This window comes from Melanaphis sacchari, unplaced genomic scaffold (genome assembly GCF_002803265.2).
Source record: "Melanaphis sacchari strain LSU unplaced genomic scaffold, SCAv2.0 Contig48_pilon_pilon, whole genome shotgun sequence".
In the NCBI taxonomy this organism is placed as follows: domain Eukaryota; kingdom Metazoa; phylum Arthropoda; class Insecta; order Hemiptera; family Aphididae; genus Melanaphis; species Melanaphis sacchari.
In genome coordinates, this window is record NW_020271327.1 from 2,279,436 (window position 1) to 2,300,507 (window position 21,072).

Genomic DNA, 21,072 nt, shown 5'->3' on the forward strand with positions numbered 1-21,072 from the left:
AAATATTTTTGTATATTATAAATTCATGCAGTTATACTAATATTTTTATATAATGTATTTGTATTATTAATATATCGTATTATAATTTATAACTTTAGTAAGATAGTAAACATAATAAATAATCACGTTGAAGAATTATTAACATATAATTAATAATTTATAAAATCTTAAAAATAAACAAATAAATAAAAAAATACAAACCTACGCGTGTTGTACGAGTAGATATTATGCTTGTAGGAAATGTGCAATACAGAACATAGGGTTTTTAGGATATTTAAATTTGTAAACGAGTTATAAATATTTATAGATATATTATATATACTTTTAATTCATTTAATAATCGATGTAAAAATACAGATAATGTTCTTACTTCAAGATGAAAAATAGATCAGTTTATTAAAACTAATTAAGTAGGTATACAAAATTAGTCCCATTGAGCATATTTTAATGTTTGGCGTTTTGAAAAAGATATAAAACATACGGATGTAACATTTTAAACATTTTTTAATAACTTAGTACTTACATTAAGTTATATTTTCAGAATATACTTACTTATATTTACCGTAATTACTGTTTCCCACTAACCCTCCTATTATAGCTGACACATAACAAAGTGTCATAAATACATGATAAATGTCAACTGCTTGACTTTCGTTGTACAATAAAACATCTCGCACGTAAAATGATAGAACTGCTGTAATAAATCACAAATTTTAAGTTTTGGTTAGAGGTATGGAATGTATAAATTATTTTACAGTTTTTATAAACAAGCATATTTATTTTTATTCTTGAATGAAAATATATTTTATTGTTTAGGGTAGGGGAGTAGTTTACAAATTTTCCTATTTTTATTCTTTTAAAGTTTATAATAATATAATTATAATATAAGCAAATAAACAATTATCACATAAAATAAATTGGTATATTGTCACTGGACACGCTTTAAATTGTCAAAGAAATCTAAGTATTTGAAAATATAATATTCGAGTATACTTAAAAAATTTAAAAATTAGAATTTTAATAAATTTATTATTTCAGAGAAAATTAAGGGCGAGCATGCTTAGCATTCTGTAGATAATGATACTTTATTCTAGTGATTTTTTTTTTATTTCAAGACAATATAATTTCTTATTTTTTGGATTTATTGTAATAAAATTTGCAATATAAAAAGATAAAGACTTAGAAAAATTGTTTGTTAACACTACATTAAGCTGAGTTGTGCTTCGCATACAACTGTATTGTATAATTAAACTTTGAAACTAAACAAAATGAATAGAACATTGCTGTGCGATGAAGACGAGCGGTTAACGACGACGTCTAGACGCTGTATATCCTATTTGTAATTTTTAATATTCGTGTTGTTTACAGTGTATTACTTACATCGGAGGCTCGAAAAAGAAAATCGTTCTAAAAACTCCATAATGACGACAAGGTACATACGCATTGGATAATAATTATTCATGATTTTATTATAAGTACCAAGATCAATATTTTATAAATTTAATATTAAGTACTACTAGAAACTCGTTTTATAATTCAAAATGAAAAATAATTAAGCAAATACAATAATATAAACAAAAAGAATATTGTATGACAACCTATTATAAATATTCAATTAATCAAAAAAAAAAAAAAAAAAACTTGATTGAAATCCAAATCAAACGATTATTTGTGGTACAATGTAATTGTGCAATTTTATCTCTTTTAATTGGAAAAAATTGAATGTAATGAAATATCATTGAATTATATAGGTATTGTAGATGAGATTTCGTAAAAATAATAATTTATATTAAAATAAGTACTACCTATAGGTTTTACATAATATTATTTTAATAGATGTGTAATTGTATGTATGTATAAAAATTATTTCGTAAAAAAATGTAGACAAATTAACTTAACTTTTATTGACTTTAAATATGTTATACGAGATAGTTTATATGTTTTATTTATATTGAAAACAATTAAATGTGCCTATTATTTTGACCTACGTAGTATTTAATTACAATTTACTTTAATAATTAATGTTTATATTTTTATAGAAGAAAATGCAAAAGAAAATAAATGAATATTTCAAAGAAAATTGTACTAATTTAGAATTTGTTCGATTAATGTTTACATATTGTCATTTTTTTCAGGTAAAAAGATGAAAATTCAAAATCTTGTTACAATTAATATTATTTTGTAATTAAAATTAAAATTATCTTTTGATCTGTAAATTTTAATTTATATTTAACATTCAAAATAATAAAAATTCTTATAAATATTAAATATTAAGTATTCCAAATTATACGAATCGTGTTTAATGTTAGAATGTTTAATAATAACATAAGTATCTAATGACTCAATAGATTAAAACATACCTAATTAATATACTTGAAAAATTTTTCAGTACCCAATTTGAATAATTATAAATTATATTTTTAATTATGAATGTATACTTTTCAATGTAGATAATTATTATAGACTGACTGATCGATTATAACAATTTTATTAATTTTTTTAATATTCATAGGTAATTATAATTTGTAATAGTGGATAATAACAAGATATAATATTATATTATAGACATTCGTGGTTCATGATAGCTGGCTTATAGTTTTGTTTAATATGTTTACTGTACCGTGTAGGTGTCTCCTTGGAAATGGTTTAAATATAATAAAGGCTATACATGAAATATAAATTATTTCATCCTCGATCACAATCATACATACATATTATATGTTATAACATATTGTGTGATACTGTGGTTATTTTGAATATTATAATTTTGTTAGAAAATGTTATAAAAAATAATAAATAACAAGAGATGTATGTTATAATATGATAACAAATTTATTATATCTATACTGTTTCCTCGATTATCATCTCTAAAATATATAATTATAATATGTACTTATTCAAATGATTTTATCCTTGAAAAAAATACAAGACTATTTTTTTTTGCAGTTTATTATGATATGAGTTTCAGTCAATAATGATTTATATTCACATAAACTTTTTTGTGGATTTTGTAAACTTAATAGCCATAATATAATTTGTATATTACATTTAAAAATGCCTTTTGGAGCTTTAAATGTTTTCAAAAATATAGCTGGAGATAAATCAATAATTGTGCAAAATGCTTATAAACGTTATTCAGATATCAAAAGTATAGAAGGTTTAAATATGTCTGTATCCACAGGAACAATGTACGTATTTAGAAAATGTATAAAATGATTTTTATTGTTTTAGATTTTAAGAGTTTATGATTCAGTGTAAGAATGTAAGGGTTAATAACATTTTTTCGTGACATTTTCATATATTATTATTACCAGTTTAAACCGTTTTGAAAAATTAATGTTATATTATGTGTTGGGAACTTCGATTTTAGTTTACAGACATCGATATTATATAATATATATATATATATATATATATATATATCGAACAATTTTAGAAGGCATTTATTGTTTACTTTGATCCTATTAAAATATCAAGTCTTTGTATTGATTAAAAATTATGTTTTTTTTGTCCGTGTACGTTTTATTGGCAGTACAATAGTTTAAAAACAAATGCTTTATACCAATCGATTGTGACTACTTTTAAGAGGTCATTTTTTTGTTTATTTTTATAGAACAGTTGCAAAAAAAAAAATAAAAAATATTGAATTAAAAATTTAACAAGTGTGCTTATAAATTAATAATTGAAATCCACTCAGAGCCGTTTGTCGTGATTTACTTTTAATTTTTGACAATAATAAACAATAATAGACTATCTTTTACGTTATATGGAATAAAATGAAACAAGTACAACTTCAATGTCTGTGCATTTTTGGATTTTTAAATTATTACATTAAATGCATATTTTTTTTTCGGTTCACTGTTTCAATAGAAATAACATTTTATCACGTTAATTAATATGCTGTTAATATTTAACTATACTTTTAAAAATAATTATTTGTTCAATATATATATTTTTAGATACGGACTTCTAGGGCCAAGCGGTTGTGGCAAGACGACTTTGTTGAACTGCATTCTTGGTTTAACTGCACTAGATTCTGGTAAAATATACTTAAAAGCGCAACGTCACTCGGAAATTAGTTACATGCCACAAGTATATTATTATGATTACTAGGATAGTTTTCGTACTCAAAATTTGCATTAAGTGAATATTATACATTTGTTTATACTTTTATAGGATATCACGTTGCATAATAATTTAACTGCATATCAAACTTTCATATTTTATGGAAAGTTATACGGAATAAACGAAAAAAATGTAGAAAGAAGGATTAACGAGATAGTTCATTTACTGAGATTACCATCGTTAAGCATACAAATTAAAAACTTAAGGTTAATATTGTTACGACTCTCAACTATGTACTGTACTAATATTCGAATAAAATAGGTCTTTTATAATACTAATTATTTCAAGAGGATTTTTTTTATTTTAATCCACCTTATAGTAGACGTTATGGATATGAATGGAATTTTTTAGTATTTTAAAATCAAAGTCTAGGAGACGTTTACTGTCTACATTACAGTGTCTTGATTGAATAATAAAAAAAACTATATCGATGTCCTACATAATTTTGTAAAATTATATAGTATTTTAAGTATTTAACGTTTGTTCATATTTTATTTAACCAATTCATAATTTTTATCAAAAATATTTAATACTTATCTTTCTTGACATACTATTTGAAATATAAAAACTATGCATTCCTAATAATCATTGTTGTTGGATGTTGGATTCATCTTTTTATTTTCATTAATTGACGAGTTGAAATTATAATCTGAGAAAATTATTTCAATATTTTTATGTGTTTATTGAAATGAGTTGTGTCTTTTATATTTTACAACAAAGGATCATAAAATATACTCGGTAAGATAATAACGTAGATCTACTTAACTTTGTATTATTTTTAAGTACACAAAGTGAAGCTTTGTACAATGAACTGTAAACCGAGTGTGGAATAATATATATAATATGAAGAAACAAAAATGCGTTTCGCTTCATTGTAACTTACAGGAAACCATTCGAATACCATTGTCGATGTACAAATAATGATTTACTATATTATTTTAGTGGAGGAGAAAAAAAGACGGTTATCGTTTGCCGTAGCGTTATTTCATGATCCCAAAATTATGATTCTCGACGAGCCCACTGTCGGTATAGATCCAGTTATAAGGCAGAGGTAATTATTTATTTTTATGTGAATTTTATTCATCACTGGACACGGTCATTATTACAGTAGTTTTGGTTTTCGATTACTATGTTATCAGCATTTGGAATCATCTCGTTGAGCTTTCTCTGAGAGGAAAAACTATCGTCATAACTACGCATTATGTCGAGGAGGCCATTCGAGCAGACGTGGTAGGTGTTGTAATAATAATATTGGTTAATTCAGCGTAGAAAAATATTAAAATTTATTATTATTTTTATCATCTATTATCTTCTGTATAGTTACAGTCATAATAACATCATTATTTTGCTTTGAAAGTATTTAATGATTCATTGTTTAATAGTGTTAAGTATTTATCACTTATTAAATTGTCGGTACTACCTACCTATTTTTTAAATTTTAAATTAAAAGAAAATATATTGATAATAATAATAATTAAAATATGTATTTGTTTAATACATATAAGATAATTAATATTATAGAATGAACCAAACATTTGAAAATTTATTATTCTTACATTTTAGGAAGTAATATTTTTTCTTATCTGGGTATTTACTATTAATATTATATTATATTTCTCTATCTTAAAAACGTACATATTATCTTTTTATCATTGACAGCAAAAAGTAATAACAGTATAATGCACCTAATGTTATTTTGCTTTCTTCTCAGTGTACGTGGTATAGTTATGAAATCTCTATTTAGTATTTATCGACTATATCCTTTACATTTATAATTTTAGATTTATTTATATAAATATTGTCTTAAAATTGTTAATAGGTAGGATTTATGCGAAATGGTGTCTTAGTAGGTGAAGATTCACCTAATACTTTAATATTGAAGCAAAATTCTTTAACATTGGAAGAAGCATTTTTATCACTTTGTTGTATACAAGAAAGTGAAGAAGTAAGTAATTTATAATATGAAGCATAAGCTAATTATGTATCTGTTATAAATTAGGTTTGTCAAACAATAGTGATTTTAAAATTGATTAAAAATACCTATTTTTTTTTTCAAATAATATATAGCTGTAGCGTTCTAATAACTTTCTAATGTTTATTTTAAATTTTTTATGTCTTATAAAATAAACACTAGAGAGAATTAAAAAGTATACAGGTACTGGCGTTGAACTGATTGGATGTTTTTATATATTTTAAAACATTGTATTCATAATTGTTTTCAAATAAAGTTCATTCACTTTGCTCTTCTTAGATGTCTTTATTTTGTTACTGTTTCACTTGCAATAAAACAATTATTTGTACATTTTTAATTTTTAATACAATCGGTTTATTTAAAATAATACAAAGCAAAAGTCATTATTAAATAAATAAGTTTTTTTAAGAATCATCGATCTTTTTAGAATTGAATAAAATAAGTTACTATATTGTTTGAGTGCTTAAAAGTTGTTTTGTTATTAAAGTATTGTTATAATATTTTTCTATCTATTTATAAGTTAAAAAGAATGCAGCACCTTTGTACTCAGTTTATAATTATGTAATATACTTTTAAAATATCATATCTTTAACTATAATCAATTAAATAGTATTTTTTATCTAGTCTAAATATATTTTAAGTAATTGCATTTTTTATGATGTTATAGCTTAAAATATTATCATCTATTTAGAATATTAAAATCCATGTATAGTAAAATGATGTAGTTCAAAAACACTTCTTATAATACAAAGGGTGGATATAGTATAACAATAGTCAGATATCTCAATTTTTTTACTTGAAAATACTTAGATACAACTTTTAAGCGGCTTGTACCTAAATAACCAATAATTAATTAATAGAAAAAATATATTAATATAAATTGAATAATAATTATTTATTTATTTGTATAAATTAACAATAAATTATTTTACATATTTTTAAAATTTGTTTAATCTTATAAATTATAAATTAAGCTTTATTTTTGATCACGTCAAGGTTGTCTGTTAAAATAGGAAGGAAAATTCTGATTTAAATGGCCCGTTTAAAATAATATTCTTCGAGTCCTTACATGTTGTGCATTATTAATATAGTGACGACTGACGTTATAAATAATTAATAAAAATATATTTAACTCAGCAACACATATTTAAAAATATATGACAAAAATTTCATGATAACTAATCAATTAGTAATAATATTTAAATTACTTTGCAGACTTCCGATAAATCTAAACAGAAATATTTACCGATCCTACCATGTACTAAGAATCGATTAAAAAACAATTTCTCTTGGAGAAGATTTCGAGCTCTAACGTATAAAAACGTAGCACTTTTATACAAAGACCATACGTAATATCTCAAATATCAATAATAATTTTTAATACATTTTTTTGAATATGGTTATTTTTAGATTTTTATTTTTCACATTTGTGTTACCCTTGGTTCAAACTATTGTATATAACTTATGTGTTGGACATAACATTCAAAATGCAAAGTTGGGAGTGGTCAATGATGAAATAAATAATTGTAGCACTGGTTTATATAAACAAAAATGTTTTTTAAACGATCTAAATAATACTAAATTGAGTTGTATGTTTATCGATAATCTACGAACATCCAATAATTATTTGGTAAAGAGTATTAAAAATTAAAAGTAACTATTTTGTTAAAAAAAATTAAACGTTCTATTTTTCAGATCGACTACCCAAGTCTGAAGTCTGGGAATCTTGCATTAAATGCCAATTTAATATGGGGTTTAATTTATTTTAATTCGAATTATACATTGACGTTAAAAAATCGCCTCAACCTATTTGTTAATCGATATGATATAGACTCAAGCTCGGTTCAGATAACGTTAGATTCAACCAGTAACTTATTAAAATATGAATTAAATTAAAAAAAAAAATTATTAATGCAAATATAGAATTAATTATACAGAATAATTGTATAGATGTAAAATTATTTTAGATTATATCATGAAATTAAAAATAAAGAATGACATAACTTCAACATTTGTGAAAACATTTAAACAAGCAGCTAAGTATTGCAATATAAGTGAAAAATCGTATACTTACCCAATTTCAGTAATAAATAATAATATATTAAATATGATAAATTCTAAAATTATTTAAACTTATTTTGAACACTATTTGGTTTACAGATTCAAAGTATAGGAAACGTAAAAGTCACTGAATTTATTCATTCAGCTTCTCCGGGATTTATAGTTTTGTAAGTATCATGAATATAATGAGTTATAACAATTTTCTTTGTTATAACTCAAATACTACTTACATATTTACTTAAATAATATACGTATAGTAGTGTCTATCTTGCTCTTTTAATTCTACGTATATAACTCGCATCACTCTAAATTCAAGATATTTCAAACATTTTAAAATTGTTTTTAATTTATTCAAAGTTCATAAATAACGAATATTATATTTTTCGTTAGTTTAAAATTCTGTATGTTTTTTGTATTTTTATCCACAAAAGTCATTTGTATGATACTGCATAACATATTATTCAGAAGTCTTACTATCATAAAATTATTTATTTTTTTTGGTTTAAAATATTATTACTATGATTTAATATTTAATACTTTATTAATAAACAAAATAGATACTTATTTGATAATTTTTTAAGAAGTTTTTGGTGTTAGTTTTAAATCTATAATTGGATATGATAGTGTTTTTTTAACAGTAAATCGACGAATTTATATTGTGCTCTTACCTTAACTATATTTACCATGTATGGATACTATTTAATGTGTAACATGATATTTATTTTTAGATTAACTTTTTATTTTCCAATGATTTTATCAACTGGATTATTGCTGTCGGAGAAAGATGAAGGAATTATGAGTCGAATAATGGTTGCAGGTAAAATTGTTTTGAAATAAATTGATGAATGAGCGACATCTTTTAAATTTTAAATTGTATATATTTTAATTTTAAAGGAGTAAAATTCTTAGAATTTTTTGTATCTGTAATATTTCTCCAAACAATTGTCCACATTATACAATCGTCGATTGAAATATTTTTTATGTATTTCGTATTTAATAACCCAATTTCACTAGATAATTTTTGGACATTTGCAATGACTATAATGATAATTGGTTACCAAGGAATGTTTGCAGGTAAATTTGAATAGACTTTTTATACTACATTATTGATTGAATAAATTAATTTAAGATTTATTAAAATATTAACTCATGAATAAATAAAAAATGTAATAAAGAAGTTAAGGGAATCATTTGATTGAATTTTCTTATATTTTAACGTATTATTGTATTTATAAGATAATTTCGAGTGGAAACTTTTGTAAAGTTATGTTAGCAAGTAAGTTCATATTTAATCACTGCTTATGCATTTTATTCTTTAATTTATAATTTTTTTTTTTAAATTTAATTTTATAAATTTGTATAAATATGATCTACCAAATTTTGTGTGAAAAAAAATGGTGGAGATCGCGTTGGAACCAATAAAATCTCTATGATTTTTGTCACACAAAATTTGTAAGACCTTATATTGTATACCTATATCGTTTAGGGTTTACGTATTTATTTACGTAAAATAATTTTTATCAAGAATTTATACATATTCGGTTTTTTCTTCAACTAAATATACAAGTTATTGGTAACCAATAAACTATTAGTATAATGTATAAGTTTAAAATGTTCTTATACCTACCGATAAATAATACATTGTGTTTAGGAATATTAGTAGCTGCTGTGTCAAAAAACTATACAATGGCAACCCATATTAATATGGGAACTAATGTTTTATTTTCATGTTTATGTGGTAAGTTACGTAAATTTGTACTTCGAGTATGTAAATAAATCACTTTAACCGAGTTGTGCAGAAAAATAATTAAATATTTTTAACTATAATTTCATAGGACTTATTTGGCCAATGGAAAGTGCACATCCTGTTTTAAAAGCCTTCAATTCTTTTCTGCCTTTATCCATCGCATCAGAAACAATTGGAAATCTGACACTTAAAGAATGGCCTTTTTATCATCCTTTAGTTCTACGTGGATTGATATTGACAATTTTATGGCTAATAGTCTTTGCAGTACTAGTATGTTTCTTTAGCTCATTTAAAAAAGATACGTGGATAAAACCAAAATAAACATTTTATAAATACAATTAAATTAAAATACACTTTAATTCGTAATTTAATACACTTTAATACACATTTAGTACTTAACATAAATAATTATTCTCATAAGAAATTGTTGTGTTTTTCAAAAATGTATTTACATAGTTTTGAAAAAAAAATTATTATCCTAATATACCTACATCATATTATTACACATAATATAATATATATATATATTTATTTAAATAATTAGTATAGTAAATTAATGTTTAATTCAATTAAAATTAAAATTATAAATTATTTATTACCAACATGAAAAAATTGAATTTACTTAGTATATTTAAATATTATGGACAATGTTCAGTTGACGTGTTCATAAAATATTCATCAACTCATGGTGTATAAAAAACAACGTAAATAATACATCGATATACATTGTACATATTATATACTAAAATTATGTATTTATGCCTCTATGTGTATAAATTTAGATTTTTTAGATTTACAATATTTTAAAGGTTTAAACTCATTCACCTAAAAGGTTTCCAAACAAAATTTCTTGTTTAACTATTATGTAATCATTAAACAATGAAAAAATATTATGTTGGTAGATAGGTACTTAATTTTGCGTGAGAAAGCAATTTAAATAACTAAAAGTACTGTATGTCTGTAAGTATACAGCCTTAATAATAATGGGGGGGGGGGGCTTAACAACGTTGTGTATTATGTACATTAAAAAAGCTAAGAATTTAACTACTCGTGACATATGACGTGTAGACAATTAATCATTTCAATTATATTGACGTAACATGTGGTCAAGTGAATTATAGCTATATACTGTTTTATGTCCTTGGACATAGATATAATAAGCAACAAGAACGATAGTTAAAAAGTCATATAAATCGGAATGATATTTTATGAAATAGTGAAGATCATAATAGTATAGTAAATCAACATAATAAATAAAACAGTTAGTTTATATTATAAGTAAATATACCATAAGATGTTTTCTAAATAAATAGTAGAGAATGCAGCCTTAAAAGAAATAGATTTGATTTAAGTAAATGTTACGCTATTCTTTAGTTTCCCGACTTATTATGTAGATTTTAGAAAGCATTATCACAGTTGTATAACCTATAATATTACATTAATTCTACCATTTTCTGTAGACTCGTCTGGAATGAGTTTTTTGGTGCGATATTGAATATTGGCCAGTTTAATACCACAAACGTATTTTCTGAAAATCTTAGTGTGTACATTTATTGGTATTTATATCATAAAATAATGTTCGAAACTCTAAAATGCACTCGTATATTATAAACTGCTAATAATGTTTCTAAAATTGTTGCCTACTAGGATTTTCTAAAAAAACACTCAGATAGATGTTAATTCGACTTAAGTTTTAGTTGATATGCACCTTGAATAGGTATAAAATTTTTTAACTTAATGAAAATGCAACGCCTTAAGTAATAAGAATTGGTATATGGTTGATTATACCACGAAGAAAGTCCTTCGACAGATGATTATTTAAAATTAATATTCATTGTTGTGTGAAATCGTATGTTATATTATATATTTGTACGTACTAAAATGTATAAGTTATGACTGGGAATTAACAATTATTATGTACAATTAGTTGTACTTAAAAATGACAATATACTATATGCATGTTCTTTGACGACTTGGTCTACCCCATTACTCTGTGTAACACTATTAATTCTCGACCATGAAAACTGATTTGTCATCACATTGTACTGTCAAAGACTTTTTGCGTACATAATCATTAGAATGATTACTGATCATTAATCTTAACTATTAATTTCCTGATAATATGTTAGGATAAAATCTATCGGAAAAATAAAAATGATTTACAAAAGTAATTTTATTGTATTATTTGTATTATTTATAAGTGATATATTTTTTGAAAGATCACTGAGATCATTAACAATTAATTCGAATTGAAAACAACTATAGTTCCTGTACAATTTGTTGGTATTATTATATAATAATGTATCAAATTCTGTTATGATTGTGTATAAAATTAAAAATTAACTATATTCTTTTTACAATAAAATAAACACTTGCTGTAATATTAGCTTTGAAGATATTTTAATTTAAATTTAATTTTAATAGTATTTGTGAATTATTATAACTATCAATGCTAACGATAAACATAATTTATTTTTTATTATGCATAATAATAGAATAATTATCGCACGTCTAGTATTCAAATAAATTAAACATTTAATAACTACTCATAAATTATATTTTAAGTATTATGAAGTTTATTAATAAATATGATTGAATGTTAAAGTGATTATTGTGCTAGAAGAGAACAGTCAACACTATTGAAGATGGATGAAATAGAAACTAAAAAGGTTCAAGTAGAATCTAAGTTAGCTATATGCATTTTAAACGCCTTTAAAAGTTTTTCTGATACTAGTGTTCTAAATGGCTTAAATATGAGTGTACCTTTAGGATCCATGTAAGTATTGACATTCATTAAAATGGTCAAATTAATAACCAATATTATAAATAAAACAGCCGTATACAATGTACATAATAGAATATTTTTTATTATTCTTTTAAGTATTAATTACATAAAATGTATAAAAAACATATTTATATTTTCACTTATTTTGTCTCAGTTCATTTTTTTTTTTCAAAAATGTAGGTACTAAATAGTTGAATTATTATTTTTAAAATGACAAAAATTAGAAACTAGCGCAGCATGTTATTTGTATCATTTTTTATTATGTATTACAATGTAATTTTAAAACAGGTATTTGAAAGAATATTTTCTTTTAGATATGGTCTTTTAGGACCAAGTGGCTGCGGAAAAACTACTTTAATAAACGTTATTCTTGGAAAGTTTCCATTGGATTCTGGGATTATTAAAATAAATCCTAGTCGTTTTTCAGATATTGGATACATGCCTCAAGTAAAAAAGCTAAAATTATTTTTCTTGGTTAAGGTTCAAATCATTTAATCATAAATATATCGTGTTTTAAATCTTATAGGATTTGTGTTTAGATTCGATGCTTACCATAGGAGAAACATTTAAATATTATGGTTCATTATATAAAATGAATGAAAGCGATATTTCTATTAAAAGCAAAGAACTTATTAATTGGCTTAGATTACCACAGAGTTACACACTACTAAAAGATCTAAGGTTGAACGTTTATATTGAAATTAGAATTGAATAATTGTGTTTCTTGATATTATTCGATAAATTTTAAACACATTTTTTAAGAGTTATTTATGGGTTTACATAGTGGTGGTGAGTGTAGAAGAGTTTCACTGGCCGTCACATTACTTCATGATCCAACAATCATAATACTAGACGAACCTACAGTAGGGATCGATCCAGTATTAAGATATGAGTAAGTTATAATTACTACGTATTAGAGGATGATAATTTGATTATCTACCAATGATTTTTTTATCATTAGAATTTGGCAGAAATTATTGGAAATGGTAAAAACTCAAGCTAAGACTATTATAATTACTACGCATTATATCGAAGAAGCACACCAAGCACATACTGTAAGAAAGCACAAATATTATAGATATAAAAATAAATTGATAAAAGTATTTTTGCTTAAGTAGGTAGCTATATAATGAAAACAATCTTTTAAAGTTATTTATGATTTTTATGCTAAAATTATCTGAAATTTCCATTAAAACTTCTAATTTTCATAGTTGCCTTTTAACTTATATGAATTATTTTATAAAAATTAAGTGTTATTCGACCAAGTATAACATTTTTTATGAACATATATTGAAAAATCATAAAAATTTTTTAATTTCAAACGCATTTAAATATAACTTAAAATTGGTTTAAATATTTTAAAACTTCAGTGTTAGAAGATGTTTCACGTTTTTATGATTGATATGTTATAAATAATAACAAAATACGTACGAATAATTATTATTTATTACTGAAATAACTGGTGTTGGTTATCACTATTTACCAACATTTTGGAGCAGCATAACCATTTAAAACGTTATTTACCCACATTCTCTTCTATGATGAAATGTTATTTAAGCACTTTTTTTTTTCCATGTACATTTGAATACCCAAGGTTTTCAAAATATTGGTTTAAAAGATCTTCAAATGCTTACAAAAGTTAAATACTGGTAAAATAGATTTATAACTAGTTATGAAGAATCTCGTATATTTTTATAATATTTTTCCAATATCCGTTTTAATATTTAAATAAACTTATAAGAAATGTTGTATTATATTTTCGAATCTTAGGTGATAAAATAATAAACTTTATGAATTTTGGATTTACAAAATAATTTGAAAATTTTCGTAGAATTATACCCCGTGTATTATTATTATCTATGTATTTTCTATATTTTAATAAACTAAAAAAATAAACTTAGTAAAAACCTTGTATTGAGTTTTTATGGTTGTTTAATTTTTAAAAACGAATTGTATCAAATATAAACCGAAAAAATGTCAAAAATAACTTAATTTTATGCATAGCATAACAATCTAAAATATTTTGAAAATTATACCATACCTAGAAACCAAGGTTAAAAATACTTGATAAAAAGTTAAAGCCCTTACACTTATTATTTTTTTAATTGCAATAATCAATTATAAATCGGATTTAGCGTAAAAATTCTCATGTTTTTGTAATATTATTTTAGTTTTCTTTTTATTTTGAAAAATTTTGGAAATTTTTTAATTTTGTTGCTAAATTAAAGCTAGATGTAATTTTTTACTAGAATTCATTTTCTATATTAAAAACTAAGGTTTTTCGCAATCCAAAAGGTAAAATGTGATGACTGATACAAAAATAATAAGTAAATATAAAAACATACATCAATGTAAAGCTAAAACATTCATTGCTTTGCTTAGATTCTAAAATAATAATATAAGTTAATTTTTATAATTAATAAATTCATTTTTTTTGTTTTTATTTTTAGATAGGTTTGATGAGAAATGGTGTTTTAATATCAGAAACTACTCCTCAAAACTTATTGGTTAAACAAAATGCCAACTCATTAGAAGAAGCATTTTTATCGTTAAGTTCTAGTCAAGAACTTGATGAAGTAAAAACATTTTAATACGAGAAGTTTTATAAAACTTCATTTTTTATAAATTTATTTTACTTTTTTATTTTTTCATTTAGACAACTCAAAAGACTAACATTTTCAAAAATACTAATGTGTCGTCAAACATTTTGCACTCTGACAGCGGAATATCATTCATTAGAATTAATGCATTTATAAAGAAAAATGTTGCTATTTGTTTAAGGGATTTCACGTAATTATTGTTTTACTTAGCCATAAATCATAATAATAATTTGAAGATGAAACAATTTTTTTTAAATACAGGTTTATATTTTTCATGATTTTATTTCCAATGTTGGCAGCAATAATTTTCAATTTAGCTATTGGTGGTAATATTAAAAATGTTAACATAGCTATTCAAAATAAAGAAATTGCTGAGTGTCAGAGCATTGTAGTTAATCAATGTATTTATGAAGACATTAATAATTTCACTCTTAGTTGTGCAGTTTTGAATGGTTTACGAAATCTAGAATACAATTTAGTAAAATTAATAATTAACACTAGAATGTCCTTATATACTTATTATGTATAATTTTATTACTTAGATTCCAGTCGAAAATCGAGAAGAAGGAGACATTTTAGTAAAAAAAGCTAAATCAGTAGCATTCATTCAGTTTCCTCAAAATTTTAGTATAGGACTTCAACAATATGTTCTTGGTTTATGGTTTTCCGCCAATGAATATTCGTCAAATACGGCAGCCTATGCAAATATTGATGTTGGAAGTTAGTATTATGCAATAATGATAATTGATTTATTTATTGCAAATGTGAATAAAGCTGATTTATTCGTAATTTAATAATTTTTCTTTTTAAATGGTTTCTTAGTTGTGTTCAATAAAAACGTTGCTATAAATTATAATATCATAAATAATGTAATTCACATTTAAAACATGTTTTGAAAAATGTTTAATTCTTAATAGTAAAGTACTATAATAATATTTACATTTTTAGATGTTTTAGTAAAAAGTCAAATTATTCGAAATCTATTTAATGTTGTTGAAGATGTTATTGTAAATAGCACAGGCGTGTGTAATAAGAAGTTTGTTAAGCGTCATTTTGTAAGTATAGAAATATATTTTTTTAAGTCTCAGATTTATTATCTTTCCGGTATATTAATACACCGGTAAGTTAATTAATTAAAGAATTTATTAATATTTATTACTTTATAAACAAGTTATAAAAATAATTTTATGTATTATTACCATAATTATTTCAAATAATGAAAATATTTTGTTATCTAACCTATTGAATTGAATTAGGTATACATATTGAATAACATATTAGAATTTTAAATTTGTAAATTATATAGAAAATAAAATATTAGTATATTTTAAGGATGATTGTAAATTCCACCAATTTATAGGTAGTCGATTTTTGAGTTGAATTTAATACATGTAAATTCCACCTATGCAGTTTTTTTAACTAAAAAAAAATGTAAATTTCACCGGTACGTATTTTTTGATCTGAAAATATGTTAACTCTACTCATGATAAAATAAGTAACTACTAACTAGTGATCACTATTAATTTTTACATACTTTTTTTAAATTGTTTAAAAAATGATATAAGTATTTAAATTTTAAATATATTACCTATGAGGTTATGTATAAGTAAGAAATCTGTACATAAATTATGTACCCATTATTTATTGTAACTTATTATCATTATTATTGCTTACTATTGTTTTATTGTTATTTCGTGTTTAATAATTTAATATCATACCTATACTGTAATACTAATTAATTTATCATAAATGTAAAAGGGAAATGCCAAATACCTAAATAAAAATAAAAATGTACCGGTGGAATTTACATATTTTTTTTAGGTAAAAAAAACAAACTAGTAGAATTTACATAAAAAATGGTCTAAAAAGGTTACAATCGGTGAAATTTACATGCGCCCCTATGTTAATCTTAAATCTATAACAGGAAAAATATCTTGTAAAAATGTTAAATAATCTCAAGATAAAATAAATGTAAATTTATCGTTTAATTCTTAGCAATAACATTTTAAAACTATATCTTGAATACGCATCAAGATGATGAATATTATCTAAATTTGATAAAACATTGATACTATTAAAAAATAAACCATGTCCGTTTTTTGTATTTTTTTTTATAGAAAACTACATATTTAGTGGGAAATAAAGTTGAAACATTTATTCATAGTATAGCTACTATGTTTGTTTCGATGTAAGTATGTTAACACATTTATTAATAATTCATTTAAAAGATTCAGATTAGATCATATTTTTTGTATTGTAAATGGATTTGTAATGGTTTCTAATTGAATCATGCTGCTTATTGCGATAATTCATGTAACAATAAATAATTTACACCTAACCTTTGATTTACTGAAACAATAAAACGTAAATTATAATGTATAAGTTTATATTTAGTTACCTAAATTTGTTTAGCAACGTATAATTTTGATATTCTCTAAACGTGTTATATACTTATATCACGTGAATTTATCACTATAATTATTTGATGAATACCGTCATTCTAACAAATTATTTACCTCCCTGTTCATAGTTCTAAAGTTGCTTTAGATCGTATGAATAACTATTAGTTTTTTAATCTCTTGATGAAATTTAGGTACCTCAATTCGGAGTATTGTTTTTATTTCTATTTGTTTATGAAATAACAGATTGTTAAAAACTAAAAACTGCTGTAATCTGTTGGTCACTTTGCATACATGATATGATACGTATGCCTGAAAATTATTATTCAACCTCATTTAACATTGAAACTGATTTTACAAGATTTTAAAATCTCAGACATGACGTTGTATACCTCAACAAATATAATACGTTATATTATGTTATTATATTAGACTAAGGTATTTCATAAATTTGTATCAAATTAGTGGTGCGATAACATATTATTATACCCAAACTTTTATTTTTAAGCAGAATGTTATCGTTTTTATGATTTCTAAACAAAAGGTTTTTGTGACCCTTACAATTTGTAAATTAAAACTATCTAAGTACCTAAGAAACATTTTATAATATTTAGTTTCCTAGTATGCTGTTTAAATCTTCTTTACTAATATTTAAATTATCTACGAAGAAAAGGTTTGTAATTCTAGAATTTATTTTCTTTTTTCAGTAAACAAAAGTATTAAATTATAAATTTTATATACCTATCAAGGTTTTAAAATTTTTTTTTTTTGAACAAAGGTATGATAAATATAGTACATTACACAAAGTGTAACATATGATAGAGCGCTGCACGGTCCGTGTTTTTATAGACTGGACCAGATTAATACATTTTAACAAAAATCAGGACTAGACCAAACAAATAAAAACGAAATCCGGTTAGGTTTGTATTTCAATGTAGCAGAAAAATCATGCGAATTTATGAACTTACGAACCCTGTTTAATTGTATTATAATTTGATACTAGTACTTATCAACTTATCAAAACATTTGCCATTGTTTAACATTGCAATGATTATTTTAATGATAGTGAATATTTAATTTGAAATAATTACTTATCAAAAGGTGATTACTGATTATTAACGATTTAAAAGATAGTTTTTTTTTCTGACGATTGAAATTTACGATAATTTGACGTATAATGTTCAAAATATTTATAAAAACCATATTCTTATAACTTATTATAGTGTTTGAGTTTAGAAATAAATAATAATAATGAAAATACAATGCGCGTAATTTCATTACTTCACGTTATTTTTATAGATCAATAATAATGGGTGAATATTATGTCAACAAAAAGACAATATAGATACGTGACGAACTATTTTGGTATTTCAAAACATTTTAATCTAAATTAAAATAACATAACTAATATTATTATGTTTTTAATTTTTCATGTAAAATCAACAGACCGGACCATATAGACCGAATTTAAATTGAAGACGGACTGGACCGGACCGGACCATATTACATTTTAAAACATAAAGATCGAAAAGACCGGTCCGGTTCGGTCCAGATCGGTCTAGACCGAACCGTGCAGAGCTTTAACATACGAGTATTAAAACATTTTAGAATGCACATACTTATTTAATTTTTATTATTTATACTATTGAAATTGAAATTCTATCTTTATTATTGAATAAATTTGATAAATTGTTAAAACTGTATATTTGTGTTTCTAGGATAGGATTTTATTTCTCAAGTGTAATATCTACAGGATTTATGTTGACAGAGAAAATGGAGGGATTTCTTGATCGGTCTATGACAGCTGGTAAACATTATTGTTAATAAATTGCCATGATAAATGTTGACGAATTGTTTGCTTATAGGAATTACAATACTAGAAGTTGTAATTTCAATAACGTGTATTCAAACTATAATACACGTAATTCAAACTATTTCTGTCATGTTTATCACGTACTTTGTTTTCCTAAACCCTATTGAACTCACTAACGGACTGTTCGCATTTGCATTTATAGTTTTTTTAACCGGGTGGTTAGGTTTACTATACGGTATGTATTTATTATTTAGTATATTTGGTATTTAAAATTATTTTACATTTTATATAGTATTTTAATTATAATTGTCTATTTCAGTTTTGATTAACAATTAAACTATAATCTAGTTATTATTCCTAGATAATATTTTTTTTTCTTTAAAATGTTTTCGTTCATTTTTATGATTTTATTTTTTTTGTATATGTTAATGATAAAGTTGGTAGTATTTTATATATTAGATAAAAATACAATTTAAAATGTAAATATTGTTTAATCAAAACAAATTTAAATTTAAAGTTTTCGGGCATCAAATTTACCCAAAAATTATTATTTTAAAATTATTTTGTGCTAATTATGTAATTGTAGGTTTGTTAATTGTTGGATTATCAAAATCGAGTTCCGAAGCCATGAACATGATTATTGGTTGGAATATGATACAGATTTATTTATCAGGTACGTTTATATTGTGATATTTTTCAAGCTCATATGTTTGTTTCCGTTAACATATTTAACTATCCAATTATTATGAGATTTTTTTATATTAATATGTAAATTATTTTTTAATTTCTCTAGGTATTATGTGGCCAATTGAAGCTCAAATGCCATTCATGAAAATCATATCTGAACACCTCCCATTATGCTACATTAGTAGAATATTGAATAACATTGTTTTAAGAGGATGGACACTCACTCACCCGACCGTCTTAATCGGAATAGCCATTATCATTGGTTATGTATTATTACATGTAATTATGTTATTGTACTTAACCCACGTTAAAAAAGATGCATGGTTAGTAAATAAATAATATTGTGTATTGATTTTATTCAACTTTTGTTAATAAACTATAACTAACTTTTTGAATTAATTATATCAAGAAGAGATGCGTATTTTTTAAACACATTTTGAATAAACCTATCGCTGTCAACTGAACTCCATCTTAAGCTCGTTATATCAATCCATATCCTTCGTCAACTTAAAAGTTCTCGAATTGTTTTTGTGTAATTTGTTTTTGAATAACTTACGTATATTTAAAATTAAATACATGCACCAGTTATAAAATTCGGATAGAACTAATATTATTAATATTTTATGAATATTATATTTATAACCTCATTTAAAACCTTCAAACTGTGTCTAAAATTACAAACTGACAAATTAATTTGATGCATTTTAAGCGAATAATTAAACTAGTACATGTGCTTATAAAAAAAACGGAAAGTATAGCCTATAATTTTATTTTAATTGTTATTTTATGGCTAAGGTATAATATTATGCTAAGCCTTCATATTGTACAAAATAATGATATATTATTTTAGATTTTTTTTTTTTGTAATTATGAATATTTTTAT

General features: G+C 23.3%; 2 protein-coding genes across 2 annotated transcripts; both read left to right on the forward strand.

Annotated features, from left to right (window-relative positions):
- The first annotated feature begins 3,054 nt into the window (after positions 1–3,054).
- On the forward strand, positions 3,055–10,226 carry LOC112598581 (ABC transporter G family member 23-like). Its single transcript, XM_025345104.1, is given in 16 exon segments — positions 3,055–3,188; positions 3,960–4,092; positions 4,177–4,331; positions 5,068–5,077; positions 5,079–5,176; positions 5,265–5,355; positions 5,945–6,070; positions 7,313–7,446; positions 7,508–7,727; positions 7,793–7,964; positions 8,065–8,180; positions 8,258–8,325; positions 8,887–8,975; positions 9,053–9,232; positions 9,810–9,896; positions 9,994–10,226. Coding segments are annotated over 16 exon segments (2,046 nt in total).
- A 2,324-nt stretch (positions 10,227–12,550) lies between these two features.
- Positions 12,551–20,528, forward strand: LOC112598532 (ABC transporter G family member 23-like). Its single transcript, XM_025345032.1, has 15 exons — positions 12,551–12,681; positions 13,005–13,137; positions 13,217–13,371; positions 13,475–13,582; positions 13,652–13,745; positions 15,141–15,266; positions 15,347–15,480; positions 15,552–15,768; positions 15,833–16,010; positions 16,239–16,345; positions 17,408–17,478; positions 19,408–19,496; positions 19,555–19,737; positions 20,089–20,175; positions 20,296–20,528. Exons 1-15 carry the CDS (start codon positions 12,551–12,553, stop codon positions 20,526–20,528), a joined length of 2,046 nt encoding a protein of 681 aa, XP_025200817.1.
- The last annotated feature ends 544 nt before the right edge of the window (positions 20,529–21,072 follow it).